The sequence below is a fragment of the Volvox carteri genome (assembly GCF_000143455.1).
Source record: "Volvox carteri f. nagariensis unplaced genomic scaffold VOLCAscaffold_26, whole genome shotgun sequence".
NCBI classification, from domain to species: Eukaryota; Viridiplantae; Chlorophyta; class Chlorophyceae; order Chlamydomonadales; family Volvocaceae; genus Volvox; species Volvox carteri.
Window position 1 is genome coordinate 487774 of NW_003307569.1, and position 27435 is coordinate 515208.

A 27435-nucleotide genomic window follows, 5' to 3' on the forward strand; every position below is an offset into this window, starting at 1 on the left:
CCCATCCTGGCACTTTTGCAGACTCGTGTGGTAAAGTCTTCCCAAAATTTCGTTGCACCCAAAAAATCATGGCACATAGCTGGAACAAACGAAAATCGACAAGTATAACCAAGATATGGCACACACCCACTGCAGCATATTACAGCTGCCGACAAGCTTCACAAAGGAAATAGGTATGCGCCTGAAGACGTAGCTTATCTGTACAAAGCAATGCAAGACCAAGACGTGCTCCTAGATCACCTTTACCTCGCTCCCGGCATGATGGTCATGGTTACCAAGAACCTGTCGGCCCAAAAAATCGAAAACGGTGCTTAAGCAATCGTGCAAGAAATCACCGAATCCATGCTGTCACTCCAGCTTTTGGACTCCCAAACCATAATCCGCCTGCCAAGGATATGCGAGGTCAAATACAAGAATGGTGCCAAGCTTGAACACAAAATGTTCCAGGTCGTGCCTGCTTTTGCAAGAACTGTACACAAAAGTGCAGGGCGATACCATAACGGATCCCGTCATTATTGACTTTACTAACACGAACTGACTAGGGGAAGCATATGTAGTGGAGGAGATTGCGTGTTTTTGGTACAACAACAGTGTACTCAGTCCACTCGCGAGGGGCAGTGTAAAGATTCCGGGTATTGTTGCCTTGTACTTTCCATGGAGGATAGTCCAAAAAACGTATCGTCAGCTGTACTTGGATTTCCTGCATCAGCACAGCACCGCCTTCCACGTGTCGTTTGGCTTCTTCGTGGGAGCAAAGCCTGGGTACGTCAAACCTTTTAGGATAAGAGGAATTGTAATGCTGTTTCAGCTTCTGGACTTATGTTACATCCATGAAGCTAAAATGACTGATCGCAGGCAGTGTTTGTTTTCGTTTAGGGCTGGTCCCTTTTTATTACTCATCAAGTAATAGATTTTCAGGGTGTTGTGTGATTCATTACTTAGCTGTAAGGCACTGGGGGCCTCCGCCCCCTCCAGAACCCCCGATAAGTTGCAAGTCCCCTCACAAACTCAGAGCCACGCGCAGATTGGGCCTTCCGCTCGTATGGGTAGTTTTACAGGTATGGGGCCACGCACCCCCCAACCATGTAACACACACACACACGCGCGCGCGCGCGCAGATGGTGCGGTTCTCAGTGTCATTCATTCCTGCGGGAGATAGTGTGTGTGTCCAAGTCCAGATGGGAATAATGGTCAGCCCCGGTGCACGGGCATGCAATGTTGTACTGCTCGTTGATACGCGGCGCATACCATGTGGGGCAGGACAGTGCTACTTATCCGTTTGCGTGTTGCTCCACGAGTTAGCATTCAGGTTCAAGCCTTTTGCCCTTTCCATTTTGTTGTGGCCTTGTGTGCTCCGCAGGTGCGGCATGTTTTGCAGGCGCTCTCTTGCACAGCAGATGCAACGGACCAGATAACATCTCCGTACAGATGCCGTCCAAATCTGTTGGCTTTGCTGTGCTACACAATACAATGTTCTTCCTTGCTTCGCTTTGAGTTGGGGTGCTGTGTCACCGCAGATGTACGGTGCTGGGTTTCTGTTCAGCATTTGCTAACAGCAGTAAGTTTTTTGATATACGGTTATATGGTGATGATCGTGAGCACGTCCCCCAAGACGTTTTGTGGGGGGTGTCATGGGTATAAGGAGCAGGTCGAACGTGAGGGGCCCTACTCGCGCTCTGGCACGCGGCTGCACACGCACACGCACACGCACGTGCGAATACCGTTGGTCGGGTCACAGAGCGAAATTGCAGTGCCTTTGTAACAACAATATCTTGTTTCCATGCCGCGTTCAACAAAGTTCAGCTGCGGGCCTCGCAACTTCCCGCGGTCCGAACGCATTTCATAAAAAGACGTTGGCCGTTGCACCAAAATAATTTTAATATTACCCAGGATTATGTAGACCTCAAATCCAATGCAGTTTTGCTACATGCGGCATGCTCGGGTGCTTCATGTTTGACCACAGGCCGCGTCACAGAACTGCAAGAATACGGCCCGCCTGCAGGACCGAATGCACTGCAATATTATAGAATTATAAACCCTTCAAAATCATGCAAACAGATTTTCAAAATACTACTCCATCATGGAAATCGCCTCCTCCTAGTAATAGGCAAATAGGGCCGGTCATCCGTGAACAGCACCTAATAAACGTTGTTGCATGGTAAATGACGGCGTCAGGCTGCTACACCTCTGCAATGCTAATCGCAAGTTACACAGAATTATGTGCCTATGAACTACGCGTGAATTTAATTATTTGCTCGGACGAAGGTGGGCTAGTTGCGGTAGGTTGCGCTTGTGGAACTGTTTAGCTACAAGTCAAAGCTTCACACTGGTCCCTGTTCTAATGGCCGTTATGTCTTGCATAGACGAAATGGATCAGTTTTTGTTGTTGTTCTTCGCATGGTCTGTTCGCCAGCCAGCCTGCACGTGTTATGTCGCCACACAATGGCTTCGTCTTCATTCCCACGCCCTCTGGTCTATTTGCTGTAGCTCAACGTTGATGTTAGTCTGCTTCCGTTTAGGTCCGCGTTCATGACTTGTCCTTGCTGGTCTTCTTATAGGGGGAGGTCCATTTCCTTGATGTTCTCCTTTGACCTGTGAATCTCGCATTACCTGTAACAGGAAATGACATGTGACTTTCGACAACAACTCAAGCGTCTGCTGCAGCACACTTGCATGAATATGCTGGTGCGACCAGTGACAATACCACCAAGCATACGCACCCGGGCAAAATGTCATCATCCCGCAAAATAAACCAAAACATAACTTCTACGCCGCCAGGACGCTGTGCGTCCAAATTGGACGGACGGCACACACTTAATAGCCAGCCGAAATGTACGTAACAAATACTTTACCAGCGAATATTGAAACGTGGCATTAACATCATACACCGGAAGCACGTCCAACGAATCGTTGTATAGCATGTGCAAAAGTCCTTCTATGTCTGTGCGACGTAAAGCAAACTATTAAAAAATAATACGGAAGTAGCAGGCGGGGGCCCATAACCACTTACCCTGCCTTTATAGACACTGACCCTGTGTGATAATTCAATTGTATTTGTAATGTCATGAAGTTAGTTGACGAGCTATCAATTCCACTCAGCCAATCCATTATAAGAGTAGAGAAACGTCGGCACCGCCTAACTGTTCCGGTACTGTCACAAGCTGTAATTCGATCAAGAAAGGTGCTTTACTTCTCTCTGGGATTGCAAACACATTTCAGTAGCCACAGCGCAAGGCTCACCGCGTATAGCAAACGCCCCAAGCTCCATTGCGGTATAAGATGACAAAGCTCCCTGGAAGGCACCTAAGGGTGTCCTTACAGCGCTAACAATGCAAGGAGTCCGTGGCGTTAGGGCCGCCATGTTTTCCGACATTAGGGCACCAGGTGGGTTGCAGAGCGCGGCGACCAACTGCAAATCGAGTGGTTACCGCAGAGCTTGGTAACACGTTTATGTTCACGTACATACTCCAGAGGGTAAAGTTCCCAATTACTCATACCTCAAAGGTCACGTCCTGCCCTCGGACTTGTGTCTCATTCCGACCGTTGGTTCGGTAAACATCTGTACCTGCCTGCATGTCACGAACATAACGCACTTTGCAACTTGTATGCTTGTCCCCAATCCAGTACTGAAGGGATTACGCTTGCTTGTAAACTGAAAGCGCCAAATCCTCGAACTGACAGTTGTCCAAAAACACCTTTCTTCCTTTCTCTTATAAATAGCTCGATTCGTTAACGAACATCTTTCGTATTCCTCAGCTTCACTGCCTACCCCCGGGGTAATTGACCTTGAAAGCCGCAAGAGTGACTTCAACCAGGGTTAGGTCCAAACCTCACCCAGCCAAGCGTCAACGAACATGGGCAAAAAGAAGGCGTTCATCAACAAGAAAAAAGCCGTCACCTACAGCTTGGTTTACCGTGACCCCTCCGAAGACCCGGACGGCGAGGATGGCGGCCAACGCGTCCTCGCGCCTGTCGGAGGCCCTCGCGGGCTGCATCATACATCAGACGATTATTCCGATACCTACGAGTACGAGGACTCGGTGTATGACTCAGAATACACCTTCTCCATGTCCAGGTACGGTGCGATGCCATGCGGATTGTTGCAGCTACGCCGCCACTGCTATCCACCAGCCAGTCGTGCAACTTGGTGATAACAAACAAGCCTTTCGACGAGACACAAGGACCAGTTTCCATAGAATGGGGAAAGGGGACAGGGAATAGCCCCCGGGATAGTCCACGAGAAGTAAAAGAACAAAGGACAACCTTCCCGAAACTCTCCCCCTCACACACATCCCTCCGCCAAGCCACCAAAACAGGTCTCCGCCAAGCCTTCCCCGCAGAAAACCCCCACTTCAAGCCGCCCCGCCCCTCCCCTTCATTTTCAGTTTCCACGTCTTTTTCCGCACCCAAAGCCAAGTCCAATCCCACCCCACACGCACCCAAACACGTCCCTTCCCCAACCGCCACCCCGCTGAGCCGCAGGAGCGCCGCTGCCCACCATGATGAGTCGTACACGCTGAGTGAAGAGCGCCGTCGGGAGCTGCTGGCCTTGGGTTTTCCCGACGACGGGTATGACTACCTGAGGCATCTACGCGACCTCGGACGGGGCAACCAGCAACAGTTTCCCCACCGGGGGGGAGCAGCAGCAGCAGCAGCGGGGGGAGGACGGGTAAGACTAGCTGGCAGTCTAGCTGCTTGCCTAGCTGCGAGGAGATGATAGATAAGGACCCCAAAGCGGCGGATGCCGGGGGGGGGTCCCAGGGGGGGGGATATCGGTAGACCTTACACAGCTGGCAGTGTGTGTGTATTGAAAAAGGGGAAATAGGTGTGATGTGAAGGTGGGGAGAGGCCGGGTAAGCAACACTAACGCGTACGGGCAGGGGCCTCCCTCGAAAAGTTGTGTGTGTGGGGGGAAGATCTGCGGTGTCAGATCAGGAAACTGCGGGGCCCCTCTCCCCCTCTCTTTCCTTGGCATCAACTTCACTCGTTCATGGTTCGTCTTTCCCCCTCTCCCCCTCTTCCCCGCCCTCCATGTAGCTGCCCGCTGTGGAAACCATTCCCGAGGACCAGGAGCTGACTGGGTTTTCCTCCGGGGATGACGGAGAGGAGGAGGAGGCGGGGGAGGAGGAGGAGGAGGACTTTTCGATATATGACTACGAGCAAGATGCCGCTGGGGCGGCGGGTGGTCAGCGCAAGAAGCTGGACGCAACAGTGCTGGCGGCGGCGGCTGCGGCGGCTGCTGCTGACGCTGGTGCAGGACCGAGCACCTCTGGTGCTGGCGGCGCCACTGCTGCCGCTGTCCTGGGTAGCGTTGCGGGTCGCAGTACGGCAGCTCCGCCGCGTAGCGTCGCATCGACGGCACGCACCCACGGTTCGGGTTTCGGTCCGTCGGTTTACGTGCGGGCGGCCCGTTTGGTGGCCCCTAAGGCGGATGTGAAGGTGGTGGATGCACGAGGGTACGTGTGGGGTGTGTGTGTGTGTGTTGGGGGGGAATGTCTGGGTGGGGCGGGGTGGGGGGGGGGAGGGGAGGGAGACCAACCACGTGAACGAGTGAAGCTGATGCCAAGGAGGATAGGCTAGGATGCGCAGTAAAGTATGTAACTAACAAGTCTAACCAACTTGTGAAAAAGGAGTCTTTGCGGTGATGTTAGTAGTCATGTAGATTTAGCGGGAAATTACCCACCTCGCCGCCGACACTAACATAAAATGCAGAATGAAACGCGTCCCTAATGTTTAAAAGTAAGTATGGCGGGGGCAAAAAAGTGAGGGGCACTGTAACGTTACGTGAGTGTGTGTGGAGGGGGTGGGGGTACGTGTGTGTGTGGGTGTACAGGGGGAAATCATATACAAAAAACAGGGGGGAAGGAGGGAAGCAGTTAGGGAGGGGTTAGAGGTTTGTTTGTTGCAGCTGCATCCCGTGATGGTGGGCGCAAGAGTGGTTAAGCTAATCACAGTGTTACATTAGGATTTGCTCGTTGCTGGCGTTTTGTACAGGTACAGTTAAATTTATGTTATCACACACTGATGAGGATTGGAAATTGAGGCACGTTTTGGCATGTGTTTGTATGTTTGTTTGTATGTTTGCGATGTGTTTGCGCAGGTTGGTCGTACGACCCAAGGGTCATGACGAGGCGGCCGCCGCAGCGGCCCTAGCAGAGGTTTCGGCGCTGTCTCGGCACACAGAGCTGTACGGCACGCGCGGCAAGCTCTACCAGGCGCGTGTATGTTTCTTTGTATGTTTGTGTCTCGGATTTGAAGTCGGATCTGGTCTAAGTTTGACACTTGCGTCTGTTTCTTTGCGCCACTAATTTACGCGCGCGTGCGTTGCGTATTGTCGAGCAAATGCAAAGTCACCTGATTGTCCTCTTGCGAGTGCTTGTCGTACATTCTGTCGTACACGCCGTACTGATACTAAAATGCACGCCGCCGTACATAATTCCAACAGGATCTGGAGGAGGTGGAGAAGAGCATAGCTGCCCTGGAGACCGGCAATGACCCCAGTCGTGCGGAGGAGGTGGAGGGAGGCGAGTGGGCGGATTGGCTGGATGAGTTTGTGGCCAACGGCGGCGACGGCGCCGGCACCAGTACGACAGGACGAGAGTACGGCGGCGCGGCAGGTGACGGCGATGAAGATGATGAAGAGGGGGGTACAGAGAGTGAGGAGCCGGAGGAGGATGAGGGGGATGAAGACGAGTGGCGGTTGCGGCACCGACGGCAGCAACAGGAGCAACAGCAGGATGGGCCAGCGGAACGGCGGCGCAGCGGTGATGTGGGCGATGCTGAAGGTACGACGATGGCGGCGGCGGTATCGCTGCGTGCAGGTGACAGCGGCGGCCCTGGCGGCGGCGCAGCTGGCGTGGCGGCGTCGGTGGCGTCCAGCTTGTGGCGGCGCCCTGAGCGTCGAGATCGAAAGGAGGTGGGTGTGTACGTGTGCGTTTGGGTTTGGTTGGGGTATGTATGTATGTATGTATGTGTTCTTTGCGCGGGGTCACGTCGCTTCGCTCGGGTTGCATCGGCTATTGCCCCGTCATCTTACTGCCATCATCTCCTCTCCTCCTCTCTTTCCAAATATCCACATCTGCCAAGAGTACGGCTGGCTGCCGTACACGGTTTCCCGTGAACCGTAGGCCCTGGAAGCCCTCGACGTTCAGTTCGAACGGTTGGCGGTTGAGTACGACGATGGCGAAATTGGCGCGCTGCACAACGACGGCCTGTACGACGAGGACGAGGACGAGGACGACTTCGGAAGTGACGGTGACGGCGGCGGCGGCGGTGCCGCTGGCGATCTTAGGCAGCGCGGCGGCCGCAACCCCGCCGGCGCCGCCGCCGCCGCCGCCGGTGTCTGCGAGCTTTCCGATTTTGCTCATGTGTTGGACGAGTTCCTTACGGAGCACCGCGCTTCTGAGGCCCTGGAGGCGGAGGGGCTCAAACCGCTTCAGGTGGACACCAAGGGGGGGGGGCAGGGGGCGCGTGAAGATTGAGGGAGGGGATGTGAGTGAGGGTCATGGGAGAGATGTGTACGGAAAAGCGGATTTGGAAAGAAGGGGGGGGACTTTCCCGCCACCAACCAACTCCGCCACTCAGAAGACCACCCTGATGCGCCCCTCCAACCCGCCGGTGCTTGGGGTTTTACTTATGCCGTCGCCGTACAGGCCTCCGATGATGTTGCCGTACAAGCGTCCCATCCCGACCCGGTCGCACTCGCCGCCACGCGAGCAAGGATCCGACGGCAAATGGACGTACGGGGCCTGGAAGAGGACGAGCCCGTACGAACTATTGTCGTTCAGGTATGGAAAGTTGTGTCTCCTACAAACTGTGCGGCGCACGGAGTGTGCGTGTATATCGTACATGTGTCATGTATGTGTGTGTATATAATCTAATATGTATGTATGTATGTATGCATGCATTGCATACACGCGGACCTGTCCACGCCGTGCCGCGTCCCCCCAGTCCGGGGCCCCTCTCTTCACTCCTGACCAGCTCCTCTCCTGACCGCCTCCGTAGCAACCAACCCCACTCTGAGCGCTCTCCTGCTTTCCTTTATGTCGTGTTACTTAGTGTTTTAAAGATTTTTTGGAGTCTGAAAGTAAATTAATAAAATAATGTCATGATGCTTGTCCATTATGTGTCATGTTTTTTGGCCTCTGTGCATGGGACTGTACTGTTGTGCTGCCGTACGGTCAAACCGTTGTAATATCGTACTACTGATTTTGTACGGTGCCGTACTGATGACAAAACCCATTCTGTTCTCACAGGCGTCCGAGCGCTGGGACTGCGAGTCCATTCTTTCCCTCACTTCCAATTTAGAGAACTACCCAGCCAAGATTGTGGACGAGCCGCAACACCAACATCGACGTAACAAAGGGGGAGTAGCAGCACCACCACCAGCAGCAGGGGGTCTAATTCGCTTGTCCGCTAAGACGGGCATGCCCGTACTGGTGTCCGGTACGGCAGCAGTAGCAGCAGCACCAGCGGGGGGGGGAGGTGCTGCTGCGGTGACCACAATTCCAGAGGAGGCGGCCGGGGGGGAGGGGGGAGAGGAGGACGAGCAACAAGATACCAGCGGCAGTGGGGACGAGCAGGGAGCAGGTGCGTGTGTATGTATGTATGTAAGCATACGTATTAATGGGCTGGTCCTGTACGTGCACGCGTGTGCGTGTGTAGGTGGTTTTTACTGCAGCGGAAAATACCTTTGGAGTCTAATCGATGGTGTTGGGCGGATATGTGTTTGTGTGTTTGTGTTTGTAAATGCTGAGGGGAGCTGCGGGCGAGTGAGCACCCGTCCCCGTGTCGAAGTGATTGCGACTGCTCGCTGGTAATGACGTCCCATGACTGCCCCGCTGTCGCCCGCCCGCTGTCGCCCGCCCGCCCGCCCGCCCTCAACCCACCCGCCGCCGCATTCAGGGGGCAGTGTGTTGGATCCGGCACTGCTCGCCAGGCGAAAGGGTGAGACGGCGGAGGAGCGCAAAGCTCGGAAGTCAGCTGTCAAGGAGGCGCGCAGAAATCAGCGGAGCGCCAAAAAGGAGGTGCGTGTATGTATGTATGTATGTATGTATGTATGTATGTATGTATGTATGTATGTATGTATGTATGTATGTACGTACGTATTTCTGTTACGAACCGTATGTATATGTGTATGTGTGTTTTGGGAAGTTCCGGACGTTTTTTTCCGGACGCGGGTGTTTGGGGGATCTGGAAGGGCCGTTGTTGGGTGTTGGACGATGTGTTTTGTGTTTTGCATACTATGTCGTACGCGGGGCGGGGCCCCTGACCATCACCTGCCCGCCCATCCGAGTTCCCTCTCCCCCCGATATACACACACACATGGTGATCTTTTATTACACAACAATCGGTTCTCTGGACGTTGTGGCCAAGTAATCCTCTACTTTTTGCATATGGCCCCCCCCTTCACACACACACACACGCATTCACCCTCTTGCCAACATCTCTAGAAAAATCCAGCTATTTCCTACTACTTTACTACTGGACTTCCTTCGTCGACCTGTATGCATGTATGTATGTATGTATGTATGCCTCGCGGCTAGCGGTTCATTGAACTACACACTTACACACATTCATGTATATCTACACGCATGCAAACAGATGAAGACCATGTTCCGACAGCAAGCGACCCGGGCTCAGAAGCAGGCGGCGGGCAAGTCTCAGGCAGCTGGCTCCACCTACGTCATTCCTTGAGGGGCTTGAGGCGGGGAGGAAGAGGAGTTGAGGGGGAAAAGAGGAGGGTTCGGGGGGTTTGGGAGGAGAGGGGGGTTGGATGAAGAGAGAGAGAGGGGAGGAGGAGGAGAGGGAAGGGCACACGATGTACTCTTTCAATTGGCTTTGAAAGAAAGGCAAAATGAGAAACGACATGACCTTTCCTGCGAATCGTTCTCTCCCTTTTTGGCGTGTCTCATAATTGCTTGGCTACGCACTTACATACAGGTGCACACTTGGTAAGTGAATATATGCGTCAGCGCTTTCAGTGTGCATAGCCTTCACAGTCCCCTTGCTGCGCACATTTTAGGCACCAGCCAGCCACCCATCCCATCATTAAATCACCGGATTAAAGCAGCGACAGTAGTTCACTGAGATCAGTTAGACAGAGGCTGCTTTCCTGTCTGAAGGCGGGAAGGGGAATGGAAACTGCAACCAAGCGAAGCGACGAATCAGACGACAACTGGCTGCGGAAGGTTGGACAGACCAGCAACGGGCAGCAGAAGACAGCGTGCGGGTTGGGCAAGCCGCTTCGTGAAGTAGCGGGATATTATAAAAGCAAGTCCGCGAGTCGCCGTAAGCCGTACGCACCCGACACCACGACATAGGGACCATATCGGCTTAATGCCAGCGTCATGCTTTTGGACGTGGATAGCGACAGCTCCTTGTGTACGGCATTCTTGGATAACGTTGAGGACGCTTCGCCAGTCGCGTGTTTTTACACACGTTACGTATCGCGCTTTCATGCATTCGTTAAAGACGAAAATGCATTACTTATGTTTCATTGCAGAAGATACCTGCATGTGGGAACTCCGGTTCGGCGTTCGTGGGTTTGCTCACCGGCAACATACAGGGATTGTAAGACAGAGCTGGAGTAAAGGGCTGGTACAACATGAGTCGATGCGGGTGCTCACCACCACTTGCGCCAGGCACAAACGTGTCAGTCTGAGAAATGATGATGAGAGACAAGCAGAAGGGCTTTAAGACTAGCAGGGTTCAAGACCCACAACGTTTGCAACGCACGCTCGTCTGCCTGTCGGCCAACTCCAGGACTCAGGTTCATTCTGACTGTCTGTCAATCTCAGGTTTCTTGGCGGAGTCTATCTGTCTATTTGGCCAATACCATGCCTGTCGACACATCTACACCTATGGGGCTATGTTTGGATTTTAGCTATACAATAAAGATAAAACATGCTGCATGTTTTAAGAAAGTGCAGCACTTTCTTTGGTTAAGATTGTCTTCGCTGTTCCTCTTGTCTGATCTCAGAAGTAATTTTCATCATTGCAACGACGACGGCGATTTGCAGCAGCGCCGCACAATAAATGTACCCTGCTTTTCGAAATGTTGTAAAAATCCTGGTGCCGTTGCGTGATGCACGTTGAGCAAAGCAACCTTAGTATGATTCGTTACACGTAATTAAGCGAACAATTATATCAGTTTTAAGGAAGGAGCGTTTAAGCAATCATAAACAGACAAGTCGTCCAGATCGTACGGCTTGTCCTATAGCAAGTTCAAACTGAGACTGACACTATTCCACAAGACGTATAATTTGAGGCCTGTAGAGTATTGCGTTACGTGAGTTTGGCATGCGACCCCAAACTTCACAGGACATGATGGAGGCGATGGACGCGATACAGGCGAAAATGTGCAAGGTTAAGGATGAAATAGCGGCCGTGGATGAACAGATAGTGGCGTGCACGGACAGAGACACATTAACAGACTTACGCGATAAGGTAAAGCAGCTAAGCGAGAAGTTACAGCTGCTACGCGAGGAGGAGCTCAATTTGCAGCGCAACTGTGAGTTGTGTAAGCGCATAGCTTGGGGTCATGGCGAGGTTTGTGCAGACCCGGGGTTTAAATCGTAGCATTAAAGTTACGAGTTACACGTTCTGCACAAGTGCGGAGGCCGCCCTTAAAGGCCAGGGAGGCGATGGCGTTCAATTGTCACTCATGTGAGGACATCCTTAACTCAGTCCGTATGTAGACAGCAACTTGTGTCAGACTTTTTGATCCATAGCGGAAGAGCATTATTGTGGTACATCCATCATGTCGGAACCCCCTCACAGTTGGCAAGCGGTTTGTTCCTTGACTGGGCATTTCAGTCTAACCCCTATTGTTGAGGTACTATTGACCTGTTTATTGCCACCTTGAGTCTAAGCCGTCTGGTGGCTTTGGTAGCTGCATGCCCTTCCGACTTAGTGCATGCTAAACGGCCAAGTCCACGGCTTCTACCGCAGTGGTTATGGACGAGAATGCCACGCGCTTGTTTGCTACGCTGCATGCGATGCATGGTCTTGGAGTTCTGAACCGTTAGTAAGCTTTATGATCCTTTACACACCTCTGCCATTTCGTGACAAATGACCTACCTGCGTATTGCACCCTCGTTTTTTCTTGACATGCAGCTGCGTCGACTGCTGTCCCGAAACCGCGTTTCACCATTGGTGAGTTCGCCTCATTTTTACGTTACTTTTTGGAGCTGAATGCTTTCTATCCCCATTTCCTTACAGTAAGTAGTGAAGCGCTAATCCGACAGTGGTAAATTTGAAGTTCGATTCTGAGGAGGGAAACTTGCACTGCAATCCAATAGATATTTTTCCTGAGTCTCATATCTGTGGTAATACTCAGTGTTTTTTAAAAAGGTTACTAGTGACCAAGTGGTTATTGAGGAAATAATTCCCTTCCAGAAGGTGGTCACTAAGGAAATTTTCTAGTCACCTGCCAGTAACCAGTTGGTGGTCGCCAGGAAATTGGACCACAGAACCCCGTAGTGACCACCTAAAAATTCTTCCGGCCATATGTTTCTGTACATATATCTGTGTAAACAAACAAATCATTATGTAAATGTGGTCTTGGCTGTTCAAAGCCGTGAATGAGCGTTGTGAAGTTGGATCTTCGGATGCAAGGTTCTAGTGTTCACCATACTCGCTGGGGAAAATTTTTTGTAAGGTGAAACCCCACAGAACCAAGGAAAACCCCACAGTAACCACTTGGTCACTAATCAATTATCACGGTAAAAGCGACGACCAGAGAGAGGTCGGTGACCCCCAACCAAAAACAGTGTTCCAGTAGGCAGTGTCTTCTTTCCATGAGCGAACATGTAAAAACTTCTCACAATATTGTCATGAATGAAAATACACAAAAACACCCAGAGGTCTTGCTGTGATGGATGAAGTAAGGTACCTGATGTTGGTGATGGACCCAGTTCTAGACACCAGTGACACCTTCTAGCCGACCAGGAGCGGAGTTGAGGCCGCTTTTAATCCGGCAGATACCATTTATAGATGCTGATGCTGAACCCAGAAAGGTCACTGATTTGCGAAAGTCATCATGAGCAAAGTCACCTGCCAGCGGTATAAGACAAGCATGTAAAATGAAGGGCTAGCCAGTGGCCTTCAGGTAACATGGTACAAAGTGGTTAGGGACCATACGCAAACGAGCCGCTGGCAGTGCCGAAAGAAGCATCCAATACAGGTTCATCAAGGGTAGTCAAGGTGTTAGCAAGGGTTAGATCTCCTTTATCCCGGTTTCAACACATTGGAGTGTTGCGAAGCCACAGCAAGCGGTCCGATTCAGGCCTCTATCGATGTTAAATCCATAAACGTAATTTTGTAATTGTAGCTCCCACTTTGAGGACCCATCTGTTGCAGATGGGCTTCGGGAGGGATAGCACCCGCCTTGCCAGCTCTGCCACCGGCTGTATTCTCAGTCCTAATCTGTTATTTGATGACCCTGTTTATAGACCATAAACATCTCACTGATGATGATGATCCACTTGTTCATGTCGTTCTTGGTCTGGGGTCGTGATTGCTCAGCACAGACCCCCATGCATACATCTATTTCCCTTTGAGGTGCACGTGTGTCTGCCATATGGGGCATGCACTGTGCATTCCGCGTGGTGAAGCATGTCACTGCCATCTGCCACTCAAGAGTAGGTTGCACCCACCCTACTAGTTGTGCACATGGTGAGCAGCCGTCACACCCCACCGTCACTCGCCAGTGGTTCGTCTTACCCCGCCCAAGATGTCACATATGTATATTATTACAGAGTGGGAGGCTTCTGGGCCACTTGAACACATTGTCATTTCTACGATTGATTGCCATACAGCACCATCCACCATTACCACACTGTACTACGCCATACGAACAAGTCCAAGGCGATGATCCAATCTTCTAGAATCCCCTCCTCGTCCATTCACCTGAACATCCGCAGAGACGGAGGGTTCAGCAATCGCCACCAATCCAGCGTGCGAATCTCGGTCCATGAACTGTGACGTCAACTCCACATCTCAGCAACAAGCCATATTCTCACGCTCCTGACTAAGCCGGGGACCTCCCCTGGAATCGAACCCAGGACCTTATAAAACACATATGAATATCCGGGTGTTCAGCAGTAAACACGCGTTTACTTGAATCCTCCCTGTTCCTCCCCCAACTGCAGTTGCGGAGCTAGATGGAGTCCGTGGTGAGTGCCAGCTTATGAGTGCCATGATGCTGTGGGTTGTCTTTGTAAGAGGGGATTGAATGCTAATTCCATGTTGTGCTCTATCTGCAGCCATTTTTGAATCGGATGCAAGTTACCGCTACATCCGCGAGGCGCTGCCACCACCGACATCACGGCTATCACTGGGCTCTTTTCCGGCTGCAACAGATCTTCGAAGCTTCCTGGAAGGGCCCTTGGCCCGGAAGCTGCCAGTGTATAAAAAGATTGCCATCATCCTGGAGAATGCCGACATCATGGACTACATCACCCTGGATGAAGATGTCGCTAAATGTGCAAATACTCTGACGAGCATTGTCGAATCTGCACTCCTCGGGGGATTTGGAGGCGGCACATCAGAGTTTAAAACTGCCTTCCAGGTTGCGCATGTCGTGGATATGCCGCTTGAGCTCGCCGCACGTGCCTTCAGCCTGAACGTGTCTCATGACCGCAACGTGATGGACACATCTGGTGCCACAGGTAGGTTGGTGGACTGCTATGAAGAGGGATGCAACGAAACCTTTCTCGACTACTTCCCCTTTCCCGTTTTGATGTCCTGATGTCCCCATCCACCACCCCACATGCCCTTCCTGCATGTCATGTATGTGCTGCATCATCTTGTTGCCCGGGGTCCTGTATACTGTGCTTACTTTATGAAGTGGTTATCCTTGCTTAGCCGGCATTCCTAGGTAGGTTTGATCAAACCAACACACCCATACAGCATTGAATTGGTGTTGCTTGTTTACAGGGGTCTTTACAGGTTTCCACTGGGATTTTTCGGGTCAATAGTGCAAAGCTTTGGCGCCATAGTCGCCCACGATGAGAGTTCTGGTTGCTGCACTGATTTGTTTCACGCCCCCACACGCCTGGTGATGTCCGTGTGCCTCATTCCCCCCCTGAGACCACAGTTCGGCTGCACCGGCCTGGCTTCGCCTGCTGGATAAATAACGTACTACTGTTTAAGGGCGAGGATAAGGCATTGGCATCGGACATGCAGGTAGGACTTAAACTGGGTGGGCATATGCAAGCAAAGTTAGCATAACCCTGTAGCCCCCCTGAGCCCCTTGACCCCCGCTCCTTTCCTTTCCTGCCACATGTTTACAGGTGGCCATTAAAGAGCTATGGGACAAGATGGCACGCCCGTGGTACGTGGTAGTGCAAGCACAACAGCTGGTATGAGAGCCGTGGGGCTGGTCTGATGCTTGTCATGTTCACCCCACCAGGGTGCCAGAGCTGCTGCCTGGCGTCAGCATGCCATGCATGATAGCCTACGCGGCCGCTGGTACCATGCTCCAGTTCTTTTCCATCCAGAACAGGTACGGATGAACTCTGAGGGCTCTAAATAACGTCGGTAAACATTTCTTATTGTCTTCAGACAGGGTCGTCCTATAATAGATAGGACTGAGAAATTGTCGGTCAAAATACGTTAATCGTAACACGTTTAATGTATAGGTTGGTCTATAGATCGTGCCCTGGGATAGTAGATATATAGGCCTGAAATTAAATGATAGATCTATCAACTCTCCTCAATTAACAGATGGACACGAGTAACTCGAATCTCCTGCCGCTGCGCCTGACGGTGTTTTTACTTTCTTAGGGTTCGTGGTAATGTTCAATTGAGCCCAATCAGCAGTCTCTACGATCTGAGCACGCCCTTGGGGCGCATCCGAGCCTTGCACTGCACATTTAACATCGTGCGCCTGCTGGCGTCGTATGCGCCACACGCGCCTAAGATTCCGGTCGCCCTCGGAAGCGAGATTCAATCCATGGGTTACCGTGGAGAGCTCCTCCGTACCATCAGATTCTTTGAAGGTACTGCGGGGTTCCAGTCATGTAGACACTGGCAGCCATCATAATTCGGCCCAATGAACCCGCCGTATGTACATGTCTTGCAGATTTTGTACAGAAGCGTGTCTATAATTTCGAGGAGCAGCATTCTGGTGTTAACGATTTCAGCCTTGTCAAGGTACACATCACCTGCTGGGCCCTGCACAGTCAGCATGGTGTTCTACATAGCATGCTGACGTGCCATCCTTTGATTACATGACCCATTCACAGGAGCTGTACACCAATGCCGCGCTGGCGCAGTGCCCAAACCTTGTACGTCTCCATACACCTGATGCCATCCACCTAGACGGCCAGACGCTGGTGCTGCACTTGGTGCCCCACGGCGTGCCGCAGTACGGGCCGCCCGGGGACGAGGCCAGCCTTAAGCAGGCGATTCGGGACGTGCTTACTGGCATTGAGGCGCTCCATGCAGCAGGTGTGTGTGTGTATACACTGATGGTGAGGCAGGTATTGCTGCTATTACTATTTTTGCTATTGGTATTACTGCTCACCACTACCGCTACCACTACCGCTGGCCTTATGATTTTTCTCGTGCAGGCTTCGTGCACCGGGACATTCACTGGGGCAATGTGATCATGGTGCCAGGCTCAGCACCCAACGTGGCGGATAGGTTCATCCTGATGGACTTGGAGCATGCCGGTGGGTGGCTTTTCAATTACAGCCCAGTGTTTTGTTCGTTAGGGCCTGAGGGTCCCTTTTTATTACTTATCATCAAGTATTAGATTTCCAGGGTTTTGTGCGATTTACTACTTCGCTGTGAGGCGCTGGGGGTTCCTCGGGGGGGCCCAAACCCCTCCACAAGTTACTAGTCCGCTCACAAACTCACCATCGCCGGTGTGTGACCAAATTAGCACCATTGTCCAAAACAGCCTCACCAAGAATAATTTTAGAAATTTTGCTGCTTTGCTGTTTGTTCGAGGTTGGATTCCTTGGCCTGTGCATACTTTGCTGTGTTTGAACCAGTCATATACGCTGCTATGCCGTGTTGACTCACGGGCGTGACCTTTCAATGACCATCCATGGCCTCTCATTGCATTCTATAAATTCAGATACTATGTTTCCGAACTTAAGAGCTGCCCGTCATTTTGGATGAAGTAATGAAAATGTACGAGTCGGCCTCGACTTAATTGGAATGTATTACTGTGTTACAGCCTCCAGGCATAGGGTCGTCTCCTGTCTATGGTAGCAGGCCTTACCGCAGTATTGTCGTTTTGTCCCCTGCTCCTGCCTTTCGTCATGATGAGGGGTAAAGTAATGCCCACGTCCCGTCGCTGTGCCAACAGGGCGGGCTGACAGCTCTCAGGACTGCCGCCAGTCACCCTTCCCCCTGGCGACATGGCCGGAGTTCAACCCCATCCTGGATTCGGTGGATGGCCGCTACACTCGCGCGTCGGACCTCTGCCTCGTGTCGCACTGCCTTCTGGCCTACCTGCCCTTCGAGCTCAGCGCCAGCGGTGTGGCCTTCAAGCGCGCACTGTCTAACCGGGAGCTGGATGCTAGGGGCGCACTGGCGCACGAGTGGCTTCGGGGGGTATGACTGTAGGACGTGTTGGCCATGGAGCAGCCCGCGGATAGCAAGGTAAGCAGGTGGGCTCGTGCAATGTCACTACCTGTGTATGTCTGTCCTCATAGCTGCAGGCCCCACAGTCCCCATTCATGGTACACGTGTGATGAGGCATGTAGGGGATCAGCACACGGTTGTGCTCCTGCTTGTCGACTGTCTTCCCACTCTTCTCAAGTTGACTTCTGCCTCTCACTCCCTGCTACAGCGGCAACGAGGCACGGGATGTGGAAGCTGCTTTTGGTTTGGTACAACCTTGCACGCAGACACCGGGAAATGCTGGGAGGCGGCTGCCAATGTCGTACCATCCAAATTGCTTTAGTGGGTATTGCGTTTGGGCTGACTCGCAATGGTCAGGGCAGGCCGGGATGGGTTGGGGGGTCGGTGATGGAGACCCAAGCACGTGGAGCAAAGTGCCAGGGAGATGGTGAAGACGTCGGAGCAGGGGGGGAAGGCAATGAAAGGCCTGGCGGGTGGTGGAGCGGGTGGGTTGTGAAAGCATATTGGCGTGGTGTTATCGAAGGTGTTGGCGAATAAGGCAGAGGGGGAGGAGCGACGTTCCCGGGAGGTATGTGTTTTGCTGCTAGGAGGCGTTCATGAGCAGGTTGTGATTTCTCGACCTGCAGCTGCGGGGTTGCCAGTGGCAGCGGAGCGAATGAGGTGTTTCGATCCGCAGGTATGAGGAATACTGGTGTATGGGTGTCAAGTCTGGGGGCCGTTTATGCTATAGCTGAGGTCTTGGACAGGCTCAGGAGGCAGAGTGATGTGAGTAACCTTGCGGAGGGGCCCTTCGAGGCATGTCTGAAGGATGGATCGGTGCAGCTTCAGGTATCAACAATGCAGCAAGTGGTGGGAGTTGCCAGACCATTGCATCACGACCTGTTCGCTGAATTGTCGTTGCTACGGTTGTCCCTACGGTACCACGTTTTCAATCAAATTTTGAGGTTTTGGAACCGTGTTCGTTTCACAACGTGGGTCTGTGGCACACCAAATTTTGCCACAGGAGACCGTAGAGGCTCTCCAATCCGAAGGGGGTGGATGGGGGGTCAATAGTCCTCCGTTTCCCGAGTTCCGTTTCCGGGGCACGAAGTATGGAAAGATGACCTCCCCAAGGGCTACGTGAACATGCCAATGAAAGAAAGTCATCAGAGACTCACCATGCCCGCCAAAGATCAGGCAAGGAGCGCTAAGGTGCTGCTGGACCATGAATGGCTGCACTGCGAGAGAGCGACCTGCCGGGTAGCGGGAGCTCAACTTGGCTAGCATTAGGTAGGGATGCTAGCTATGGCGACACTTTTGTTAGGATGATGTATGTTTAAATTGCAAGAGCAAAGTTTGCAACAGCAAGAAAAAACGCAAGTAAGACAGTTACCAAGGGCCCTCGGCGGCTGGATTCTCCCCTGCTGGACAGTCCGTAATCGGGTTAAATGACCCAGGACCTGTGTACGTACAAACGTACGGCGTATCTGGATTGGGGCCACTTGGGAGGGATCAGCATAATTAGGAGGAGCGATAATGCAAGATGAGACCAACAACCCAGTTGCCGTACAGTAGCTGTACAGCAGACCGAATGTGGAAACATGATGATGCGACGATGACGACTGAAGGTTGAGAGAGGATGACGACTGAGGTTCTCTCTTTTAGCAAAGGACGAGTTAAATGATCGGTTAACTGGCACAACCGTCGAAATACCGGTACTTTACACCGTACTCGGCCCTTTGTCGTCGGCGGCGAAGCAGGCGGCACAGGAAGCGGAGCAGGGGAATTTACCCTAGATGCTGCGCCTTTGTTGCTGGCGTGCGCCTTTGAAACATTATCAAGGTTGAGGTTTGAAACATTGATAATGTTGAACGTATATACAGGAACACAAATGATGCGGACCTGGAGCCGCCTGTAGGCCTGTAGCCAGATTGGTCGATGCATGTGCGCGTGATTTGGCGGAAGGGATGAACGAGCTGGTGATGGTTGGATTGGCTGATTGGGTCAGTCACAAAATCGGTAGACTGTGATTGTGACGGGGTTGGGTCGGCTAAAAAACGGCAAAGATATTCCCAGTGGTAAGATTTGATGATACGACGGACTTTTATATGGATTTCGGGTGGTTGGGATTTCGGACGGAGGTCAGTTTGGGCCATGTCGGGCTGATGTTGTACTCAGGAGCCATCGCCGTGTAAAAACTGGCATTAAGTGGGTTAAGTCAGTACGACATACCTCAGTACGTCATACGGCAGCATGCGAATACGTCAGAAACGGACTCCTCAAATAATTCCAAAGGAACAGATATAATAATTTCGTTATTTTACTTGAAACGTTTCTGCCAGCGTGCTAATGGTCGCCACCCTGGCTGCAGGTTGCCGACACCGTTGCCTGTCAGTGTGTCCGCCCTAGGGTGCAAAGTTCCAGGTACGGCCTTCCAGTCGTGAATTGAGAAAACATTTTCAGAGTGAGTCCCGCCTGAAAGGCTTTTACAACTGATGGTGTGGGATATGCTTGGGAGGGTTGACGAAGGAGCAGGGTGCGTTACAGGCACCTTGAGATTGTCTGCCCCCTATTTGCCGTGTCGCCTCGTCTACTAAGGTTATCCACATGCAGTGCTTCAAGGCGTGCAACGTTTGTGCATGCGAGTAGTATAAGATATGCTGTCGCAAACTATATTGATGTGTGCTGGTTGGGGTTCAGGGGTTGTTGCCGTTGGGTTTGTTTGCCAAAAGCGGTGCCGGCGTGATATTAGTCCAACCCTTTCCGCGTTGCTTCCGTTAGCATTTACAAGCAAATCAGTAAGGATTTCCAGATGTTTTTATATGAGTATGTGTATTCGGTATGCCGTGTTTAGTTCCCAGGAAGCTAGCAGGATGCCATCGCTCTTTGAGCGCGTGGCCAAAATCTTCATCTGTGACAGCCATGTTGAGGTACAGTTTCCCCTGGTTCGACTGGAGCAAGGATCCGATCAGGGGCAGATGGGCAGGTCGTACAAGGTCGGAGACGTTTAGGCAACTAATGGAGCGAGTGTGTTTGGGTTTTGCTGGGGGTCGCGAGCGATTCACGGGGGTTGGCTGAAGGTCGTGATTGTGGGCTGGCAAGGAAATTCACGTCTCAAAGACAATGCTACTTCGGGTTACATGCGATTACTCCTGGTTGAAAGGGACTTCAGAGGAGAGGTTATGTACCGCGTACCAATGGTACCTTGTATGACATTCTGGCTTGCTGCGACGTCGAATTGTCCGGGCTGTGAACATTCTAGGAGCTGATGAATGCTACGAGTACCTGTATCTGCGCTGGTTTGACGGAGGGGTAAGTCCTGGTCCGTTACAAGGGGGTGGACGCGGGACCTGCGTTCCCTGTGTGCAGCTATTACGCTTTCCTTATGAACAGTTAAAAAGAGTCGTTTGAGAAACGAAAAGCTCTGTTTGAAATACGCAACATTACGGATTTACACCCGAACCTGCAATTACGCATACGCCTGGGAGGGTCAAACCTTTACGGTAGCAACTTGTTGACTTAGATGCGACGGAGCGAAACGATCGGAGTCTCTTTAAGTCTGGTTCTGTGCGACTGTCGTACAACCGTATTCGAGTGGCGAGTATATCACGTTTCAGCTCCTCCGTTGCAGGCATCCTGCCTTTCACTCAGTAGAGCTTCAGCTTGTAGCTAACTATTCCCCACCCACCTTCCCCCACGGTCTGCGATTGTTATCTCCCTCGCTTCCTAACCACCCCTCTTTCCCTTCTTCGCTGGTCAATTGCAGACACCTCAACGCCGGGCTCGGCCAGCGGCGGGCAGTGGCAGACGCCCGCGGAGGGGCGGCGGGAAAGTCGGCGAGTCGACAGAGGGAGGGTTGGGGAGGGTTCCTCGTCGCGGTTTGGGTCTTTCTAGCCTAGTAGTGCGGCCTCGGGGAGCTCCGGTAGGTTAGGGCTCGTTGCTGGTTCAGTCTAGGGCCCCCCTTTTCTTTGGTTCAGGTAGTTTGGTCGCAGTGCGTGAGTTTGTTCAGGCAGCCGTTGGGTGTTCCTTGGGTTCGCGTTGTGTGCTGTTCTGTCTCGCGCGTGTTGCCCCGTGGGGATGTGTTGGTGGGCCGCGCGGTAGTCGTGTGGCGGCTGGTGAGCCGCAGTCGCGCGGCCGTGGTTGGCTGGGGCTGAGTTCTTCTGCAGTGTAAGGGCCATGGCAGCTGGTCTCCCCGCTTCCCGTCTCCACCGTCCTAAGCACGGTTAGCAAGCACGTCAGAGTCAGAGCCACGAGAAGACGGTTAAGGGAGACAGGAGCACAGAAGCTGCTTTTTGATACAGGGCGATGGGTAACGTACAGCAAAGGCCACACTCTGCCACACTTGGCAAGAGAATGTCACCCTATATCAAAAAGTGCAAGGCGAAGTGGATCCAAGTCACTCGCCCTGACGGCCGGTTTCTTCCTTTTACATCGGGTAAAGCCATGGGTAGGGTCTGTGGCAGAACAAATAATTGTTTGCAACTAGGAGAAGGGGCATCTACGCAAATTGCCTCTCGGCCTCATTTTTTGAAAGGTAATTTAATGCATCCTGGTAGCTATGGTGCTTTAAGTGGATGCCTGTTAAAAAAACAGGTCAAAACATACCCGATTTTAGGTGGGCGCCTACGCACTGAACCGTACTGCGACAGAGTAGCAAGCGGCGTTTGCTCAGCTTCGCAACGACCTCCGCCATGCTAGAATCTCACACTCTACCAACTGTGACGAGCTACAAAATATATCGGGATCTCCAGTTGATGTCGAGAAAAGCAGAAGGATGCAAACGTTTCCGCGTATATTTTTTGCTACCATGTCGCTCCAGGCATCATCCTGTCAGCTGTCACAGTTCTAATACAGACTTTCAGAATGTGAAAAAGTCTTCCAAGTATGGAACAGCTCAATGCAAAATAAAGATTTCTCTCCGAACTATGCCATGTGGTTTACCGGTACTACCTCCCTTTTCGTGCCCCAAACTACGTGACGTTAACCGCTATTGCATCACAGCTTCGCTCTATTGCACTTACCCAGTCTAAGCAAAATGATTGCGCTATGGGATGTGTAGCTTTGGTGTGCTGCTCGGCGAGGAACAACGGCACTTGGTTATAATTCCGGATAAAAGGAGGTGGTCAGAGGCATCACCAAGGTTCTTTTTCCGTTCTGGCCGTTCCTTTACCGCCTTTCCTGCGAATAAGGCAAAATTGCGGTGAGTTGGGTCCGGATCTCCGTGAACCTTTAAACGACTGAACAGTGCATGAGCAGAATATCTTTGGGTTTTAACTCCGTGATAGCTTCTTCCTGTTACATGAGAATCGAACGCCTCTGCTCGAGTGAAGTGTAACGGCGAGATACAATTGCGCCACCAACGGCAGGTTATAAAATACATCGAAGGCCCTACCACGTTTAATGAGCCACACGAAAGCAGGGTATTCGCGCATTCATTTCAACCCTACGTTCCAGTTTTCGAAATTTGCAGTTCATTTAGGATTGCGCTGGCTGCGCATCTGCAACATGCATCTCCCGCTCTTTCTGAGTAGCCGTACAACGATGTTGTGTACGAAGTCGGGCAACAGGCTAATGGCTTATAGTTGTTAATTTACTATTTAAGCTGTGGCTCTCCAGAAATCGTTGTCATCTGGTACAGGTGAAGTCCGAAAAAACACTTAGTATGTACATGCTCAGTTGAATTGTCCCAGTCTCTCATCCGTATATCACGGAAGGAATTATCACCGATTGAAAATAAGTGCACCGCACAAAGAGCTGCCAGAGATTTCGACTACGATATCAGGATAATGGCGGGGCGCTTTTTGTTCTCAGCTGGTCTGTTGGTCGCTGTAATCGCACTGAGCTGTGGAGTGGAGAGCATTCGTCTGGAACCTTTCAAGGTCGGTACGAATGTCAGGCTGAGTTGTCTTTTTGTCTGCCCTTCGCGACATGGACCCATGTTCACAGTTCCGGTGCTCAAACGCCATGGTAAACTCTTAGGTCGCGTCTGTACCACATCTTATTATTCACAAGGTCTGTGTTGCTGGCGTTTGTTGACAGGGTGATGTGACAGCTGCAGCTGCGCAATCGTTGCTTCATGCGAAAGACCGCAGGCTCGCAGGAGGTGGGTTTTCCGCTTATATATTTTAGCAAACAACAGATCTAAAAACAAATTTCTTATCGGAACGACCCATGAACACTGGATCCTGATTGCGGAATTGTATATTTTGTAATCATCATTTTTTTCGCAATCACATTGCGCAACACCAACAACAGATACTTGAAACACCACATATCCGTCTGCATCTCTTCTCAACTTTGATCCTTCGTCCCAATTCTCCCTTCTCTGACCTTGACAGACCCTTCGTCGTCTGAAGAGGACGCGGTCTGCTACGAGGGATGTCTGTTGCCCCCCGTGGACGATCCATCTGCCGCGCCGTTGCCTCAGCTCCTCCTAGGCAGCACGACACCCGTGGCCCTTCTCGACTGCTACAACGCAGCCGTTCAAGCCGGTCTCTCGAATTTCGCGATCTTCAACGTTACCAGCTGTTATGGTGGCAGCACGGCTGTTCTCGGATGGGCTCTTGATGGCGAAGGTTGCCCTATTGAATGCAAAGAAAATGGCACTGCGCCGTACATCTGCGGCGGCGTTAACAAAGCTTCCGTCTTCAGCGTGGGATACTGCCGTGAGTGCCTTGTTTGCCCTGTGACGGCTCCATTATTGCACACGCAAGTCACACGACGTTTCTGCAGGGTGTAGGAGGCGGAATATGCCCGCTAGTTTCCGCTTCACCCTTCCTTCCCCTCCATCATCCCCACGCTGCCCTTCCCCCTGGACCCAAACCCACCAAAAACCCGGCACACCTCACCCCAAACCCTTCAACCCTTCACAGCTCGTCTGAACGTGCCGTGCCCACCGCCATCGTCTTCGCCGCCACCACCCCCGCCAGGTACGGCTCATATCTCCCTCACTGTTGCCCAGCCCCGCTGTGGCCAACTGTTTCTACGGCCATCTGGGGATCCCCCATAGCCTCATCAATCCCATCGCTTAATGAGTTGATGCGTCAATGAAGGGCATGAGTGCCCCTAAAGCGCCTTAAAAGTCGGCGTTGCTTCATGATCACGTCGCTAACACGCCAATGCGTTTCCTGCCGCCTCGCACCCTCAACCTGTACTCGTAGTTTTCACATGCCGTGACAACACATCTCTCTACGGGGTAGACCTCTCCAAGATCCATCTGAGCTCCAAGAAGAGCGCGGCTGCTAACATTGAGGAGTGCCGGGGCTATTGTCTGGCAGATCCCCGGTGCCAAGGCTTTTTTTACAAGGTATGACAGACATGAGTTGCCTTAGTCCCTAAGTCCTTTCAAACAGCAATATAAATGAAGCACCGGGTACGACTCGCTCCTCTGGTGCGCACCACGGCCCTTAATTGCCTAATTTTCCCCAGCTCTCTTCTCTTCTTTGTTCGTCTAACAGCTGTTTCCCGGCATTCCGCCGCCATTCCGGCCCCCCTCCCTCCCTTGTCGGTGCATACAGACCACCAACTACTGCTATCTGATGTCCCAAGTTTCGGGGTTCAAGCAGTACGGCACATCAGTCAAGGCCTGCCGCCTCTAAAATTGAATTATCCTTAAACAAGGAATCATGCAATCCTCCACAAGCGTTTTATCCGATTCATTGCTTTTGTTGGATCAACTAATGATAGTGAGTTTCCTGGATTTCCCAAGGCAGTTCATTTGTCTTTGTTTTGGAGGAATGATCGGTAGACGGAATGATCGGTAAGAGCAAGAGCATCTGTAGACGAGTGTAGCTGCGGGCTAGGCTCTCAGCACGCGAATCAACGCCGACGGCGGCGAAATGCTAGAACGGCTAGAACGCCCAGTACCCGAAGTACCGGCAATGTGTGAGGTTCCAACAATATATAAACCATATAAACTCCATTTGACATAGATTTCTATGACACAAATAGACCTTTCCATAACTAATGAATATGCTATTGATGGCAAATGACGCATCGACGTCGATGTCCACATTGCTAATCTACTTGGGTGTTTCCGCTAAGGATTAACACCACGGATTAGGGCACGGAAGTCCTTGGTAGGATCTAACCGAATAGGTCGCTCCATATGGGGGCCAACGAAAGGTAAGTTTCGCCAACAACTTTGCCGTTTAGGCTGGTATCAATGGAGAACAGAGGGCTAAATAGACTCAAATCGGGATGTTAATCCTTTGTGGAAACACCCCCTTTAGTGTGATCTCTGGGGTTGGATTTTTTTCATCTGTAGTTGTTTCTGATTGCGGTTGTTGGATCCTGCGAGCGTTGTGTATCCGTTGCTGTATCTTTGTGCGTTATTGCGGATTGTGATAGTTACTCCGTGCAGTTGCAGTTGCAGCTGAAATCAGGTTCTGAGAATCTTATTTTTGCATGGGTGGCACATCATGCATCGCCAGGGGGGCTTTCGCAGACATTGACAGCGACATGTACGGCAGTACGGTTAATGACAGTTCGGCTGTTGTGGTCCAATTTGGCTCTTGCATACTTGCATTTGACAGGCAGGGGGAGTGCACGGCTAACGGACGGAGGGTAGTTAGGTCACCTGTTGTTTTCATATCATCGCATCTACCAGTGGAAACAACAACCGCCACTGCCCAATCTCCCTTCTGCCGTCCGAAGAATTTTGTACGCAGATGTCCGCAAATTTTATATAAACGAAGCACAACAAGCAAACAGCAGCATGACCTGTAATTGTAACCTATGGCAAGGTCATCAGATCCTCTTCTTATTAGACATCAAGTATCTGTGCAATAAGGGACAGAGGTATGTAATACCAGAACGCAAGGTGCACGTAACGAGCCATCTGCCGCATGAGGCCTAAGCCGTGATGGTGATGTCGGCGGTGATAGCCGCGCTTTCCGTCAACCCCCTTTCAGAAGAATACACGTTCATAGGTCCGGGCGCTATTTGAAAGCTACCTGGTAAATAACGTGCACACCTATCATCTCCTGCATGTCCTACATTAAGAACGCGTGCAAAGGGGGAAAGACAAATTGCCTGAATAGATGTGCTTCGTTCATACAAGGCGCAATGTAGTAACCCAAGTACGGCATCAGCCCCCACAGCGATCCGGAAGGGCGGGTAATGGAAGGGTGGTTGATGGACAGAGCGAGTTGATGAGCGACGAATGAAATTACAGTAATCTTGTGGCATGAAGTAAAAAGCACTAACATACGAGCCCAAGCTTAGAGTAGTATACACAGCTTAAGAAATGCACTCCTCCTGCCCTTTCTCCGTCTCCATTCGCTTCTTTGCAATATAAAAAACGGCGACATCATGATGTCATTAGGCATTACATGTTGTCGTGTCCCCCACAACGGACATCCCTCCGATTACTGGTACTCCAGTGAAAAATAAATTCAATCCTGCAGCAAGGCTCATCAATTCTGAATTTGAGCCAGCAGACAGCCTTGCTTATCTTGATGCCATATTGGACCAGCTCGCGGTACAAGGCACGCACGAGCAAAGCATTACAACACACACACTGCTTCTTCCTCCTCCCATCCTCCCACCCGCCCATGTGCCCGTATACACACGCACATACCGCCAAGCAAAAAGCGGTTTTGCACACAGCATATCACGCCAGGTTTAGGCACACCAGCGACAGGACAGGTAGATCTGGGTGATATCCGGCAACCACAAATCACAATAACTGGGTCATTGGATTCCAACTGCTCGCTTGCCTGCTTTCCGTTAAGTATCCCTGTACAGCTGCGTGGTGTTGTATCACGTCTTATCGCAGGAAAAGAACCGATCGGCGGATGTCAATCCCGTGATACCCAGGATACTACACGTGGTCCTGGAGAGGTCTACCTTGTC

General features: G+C 51.7%; 3 protein-coding genes across 3 annotated transcripts; all 3 read left to right on the top strand.

Moving 5' to 3' along the window:
* Positions 1–3854: 3854 nt before the first annotated feature.
* Positions 3855–9696, top strand: VOLCADRAFT_92444 (uncharacterized protein; the record flags this gene model as incomplete). Its single annotated transcript, XM_002951805.1, has 10 exons — positions 3855–4075; positions 4483–4669; positions 5038–5456; positions 6101–6221; positions 6446–6785; positions 6822–6916; positions 7128–7439; positions 8256–8589; positions 8905–9026; positions 9604–9696. 10 exons carry the CDS (start codon positions 3855–3857, stop codon positions 9694–9696), a joined length of 2244 nt encoding a protein of 747 aa, XP_002951851.1.
* Positions 9697–10669: 973 nt separating this feature from the next.
* Positions 10670–22429, top strand: VOLCADRAFT_105268 (uncharacterized protein; the record flags this gene model as incomplete). The annotated part of the gene is made up of 20 exons (XM_002951806.1): positions 10670–10771; positions 11323–11512; positions 12118–12156; positions 14154–14177; positions 14268–14672; positions 15101–15189; positions 15297–15337; positions 15416–15508; positions 15790–16004; positions 16088–16158; positions 16251–16455; positions 16578–16679; positions 17324–17496; positions 17584–17619; positions 17810–17922; positions 18228–18572; positions 19952–20004; positions 20843–20892; positions 21347–21502; positions 22400–22429. 20 exons carry the CDS (start codon positions 10670–10672, stop codon positions 22427–22429), a joined length of 2532 nt encoding a protein of 843 aa, XP_002951852.1.
* A 765-nt stretch (positions 22430–23194) lies between these two features.
* VOLCADRAFT_105269 (uncharacterized protein) lies at positions 23195–26328 on the top strand. Its single transcript, XM_002951807.1, has 6 exons — positions 23195–23459; positions 23620–23683; positions 23919–24245; positions 24453–24509; positions 24741–24886; positions 25098–26328. The coding sequence occupies exons 1-6, from the start codon at positions 23367–23369 to the stop codon at positions 25176–25178; spliced, it is 768 nt and encodes a 255-aa protein (XP_002951853.1). The 5' UTR covers positions 23195–23366; the 3' UTR covers positions 25179–26328.
* Positions 26329–27435: the final 1107 nt, after the last annotated feature.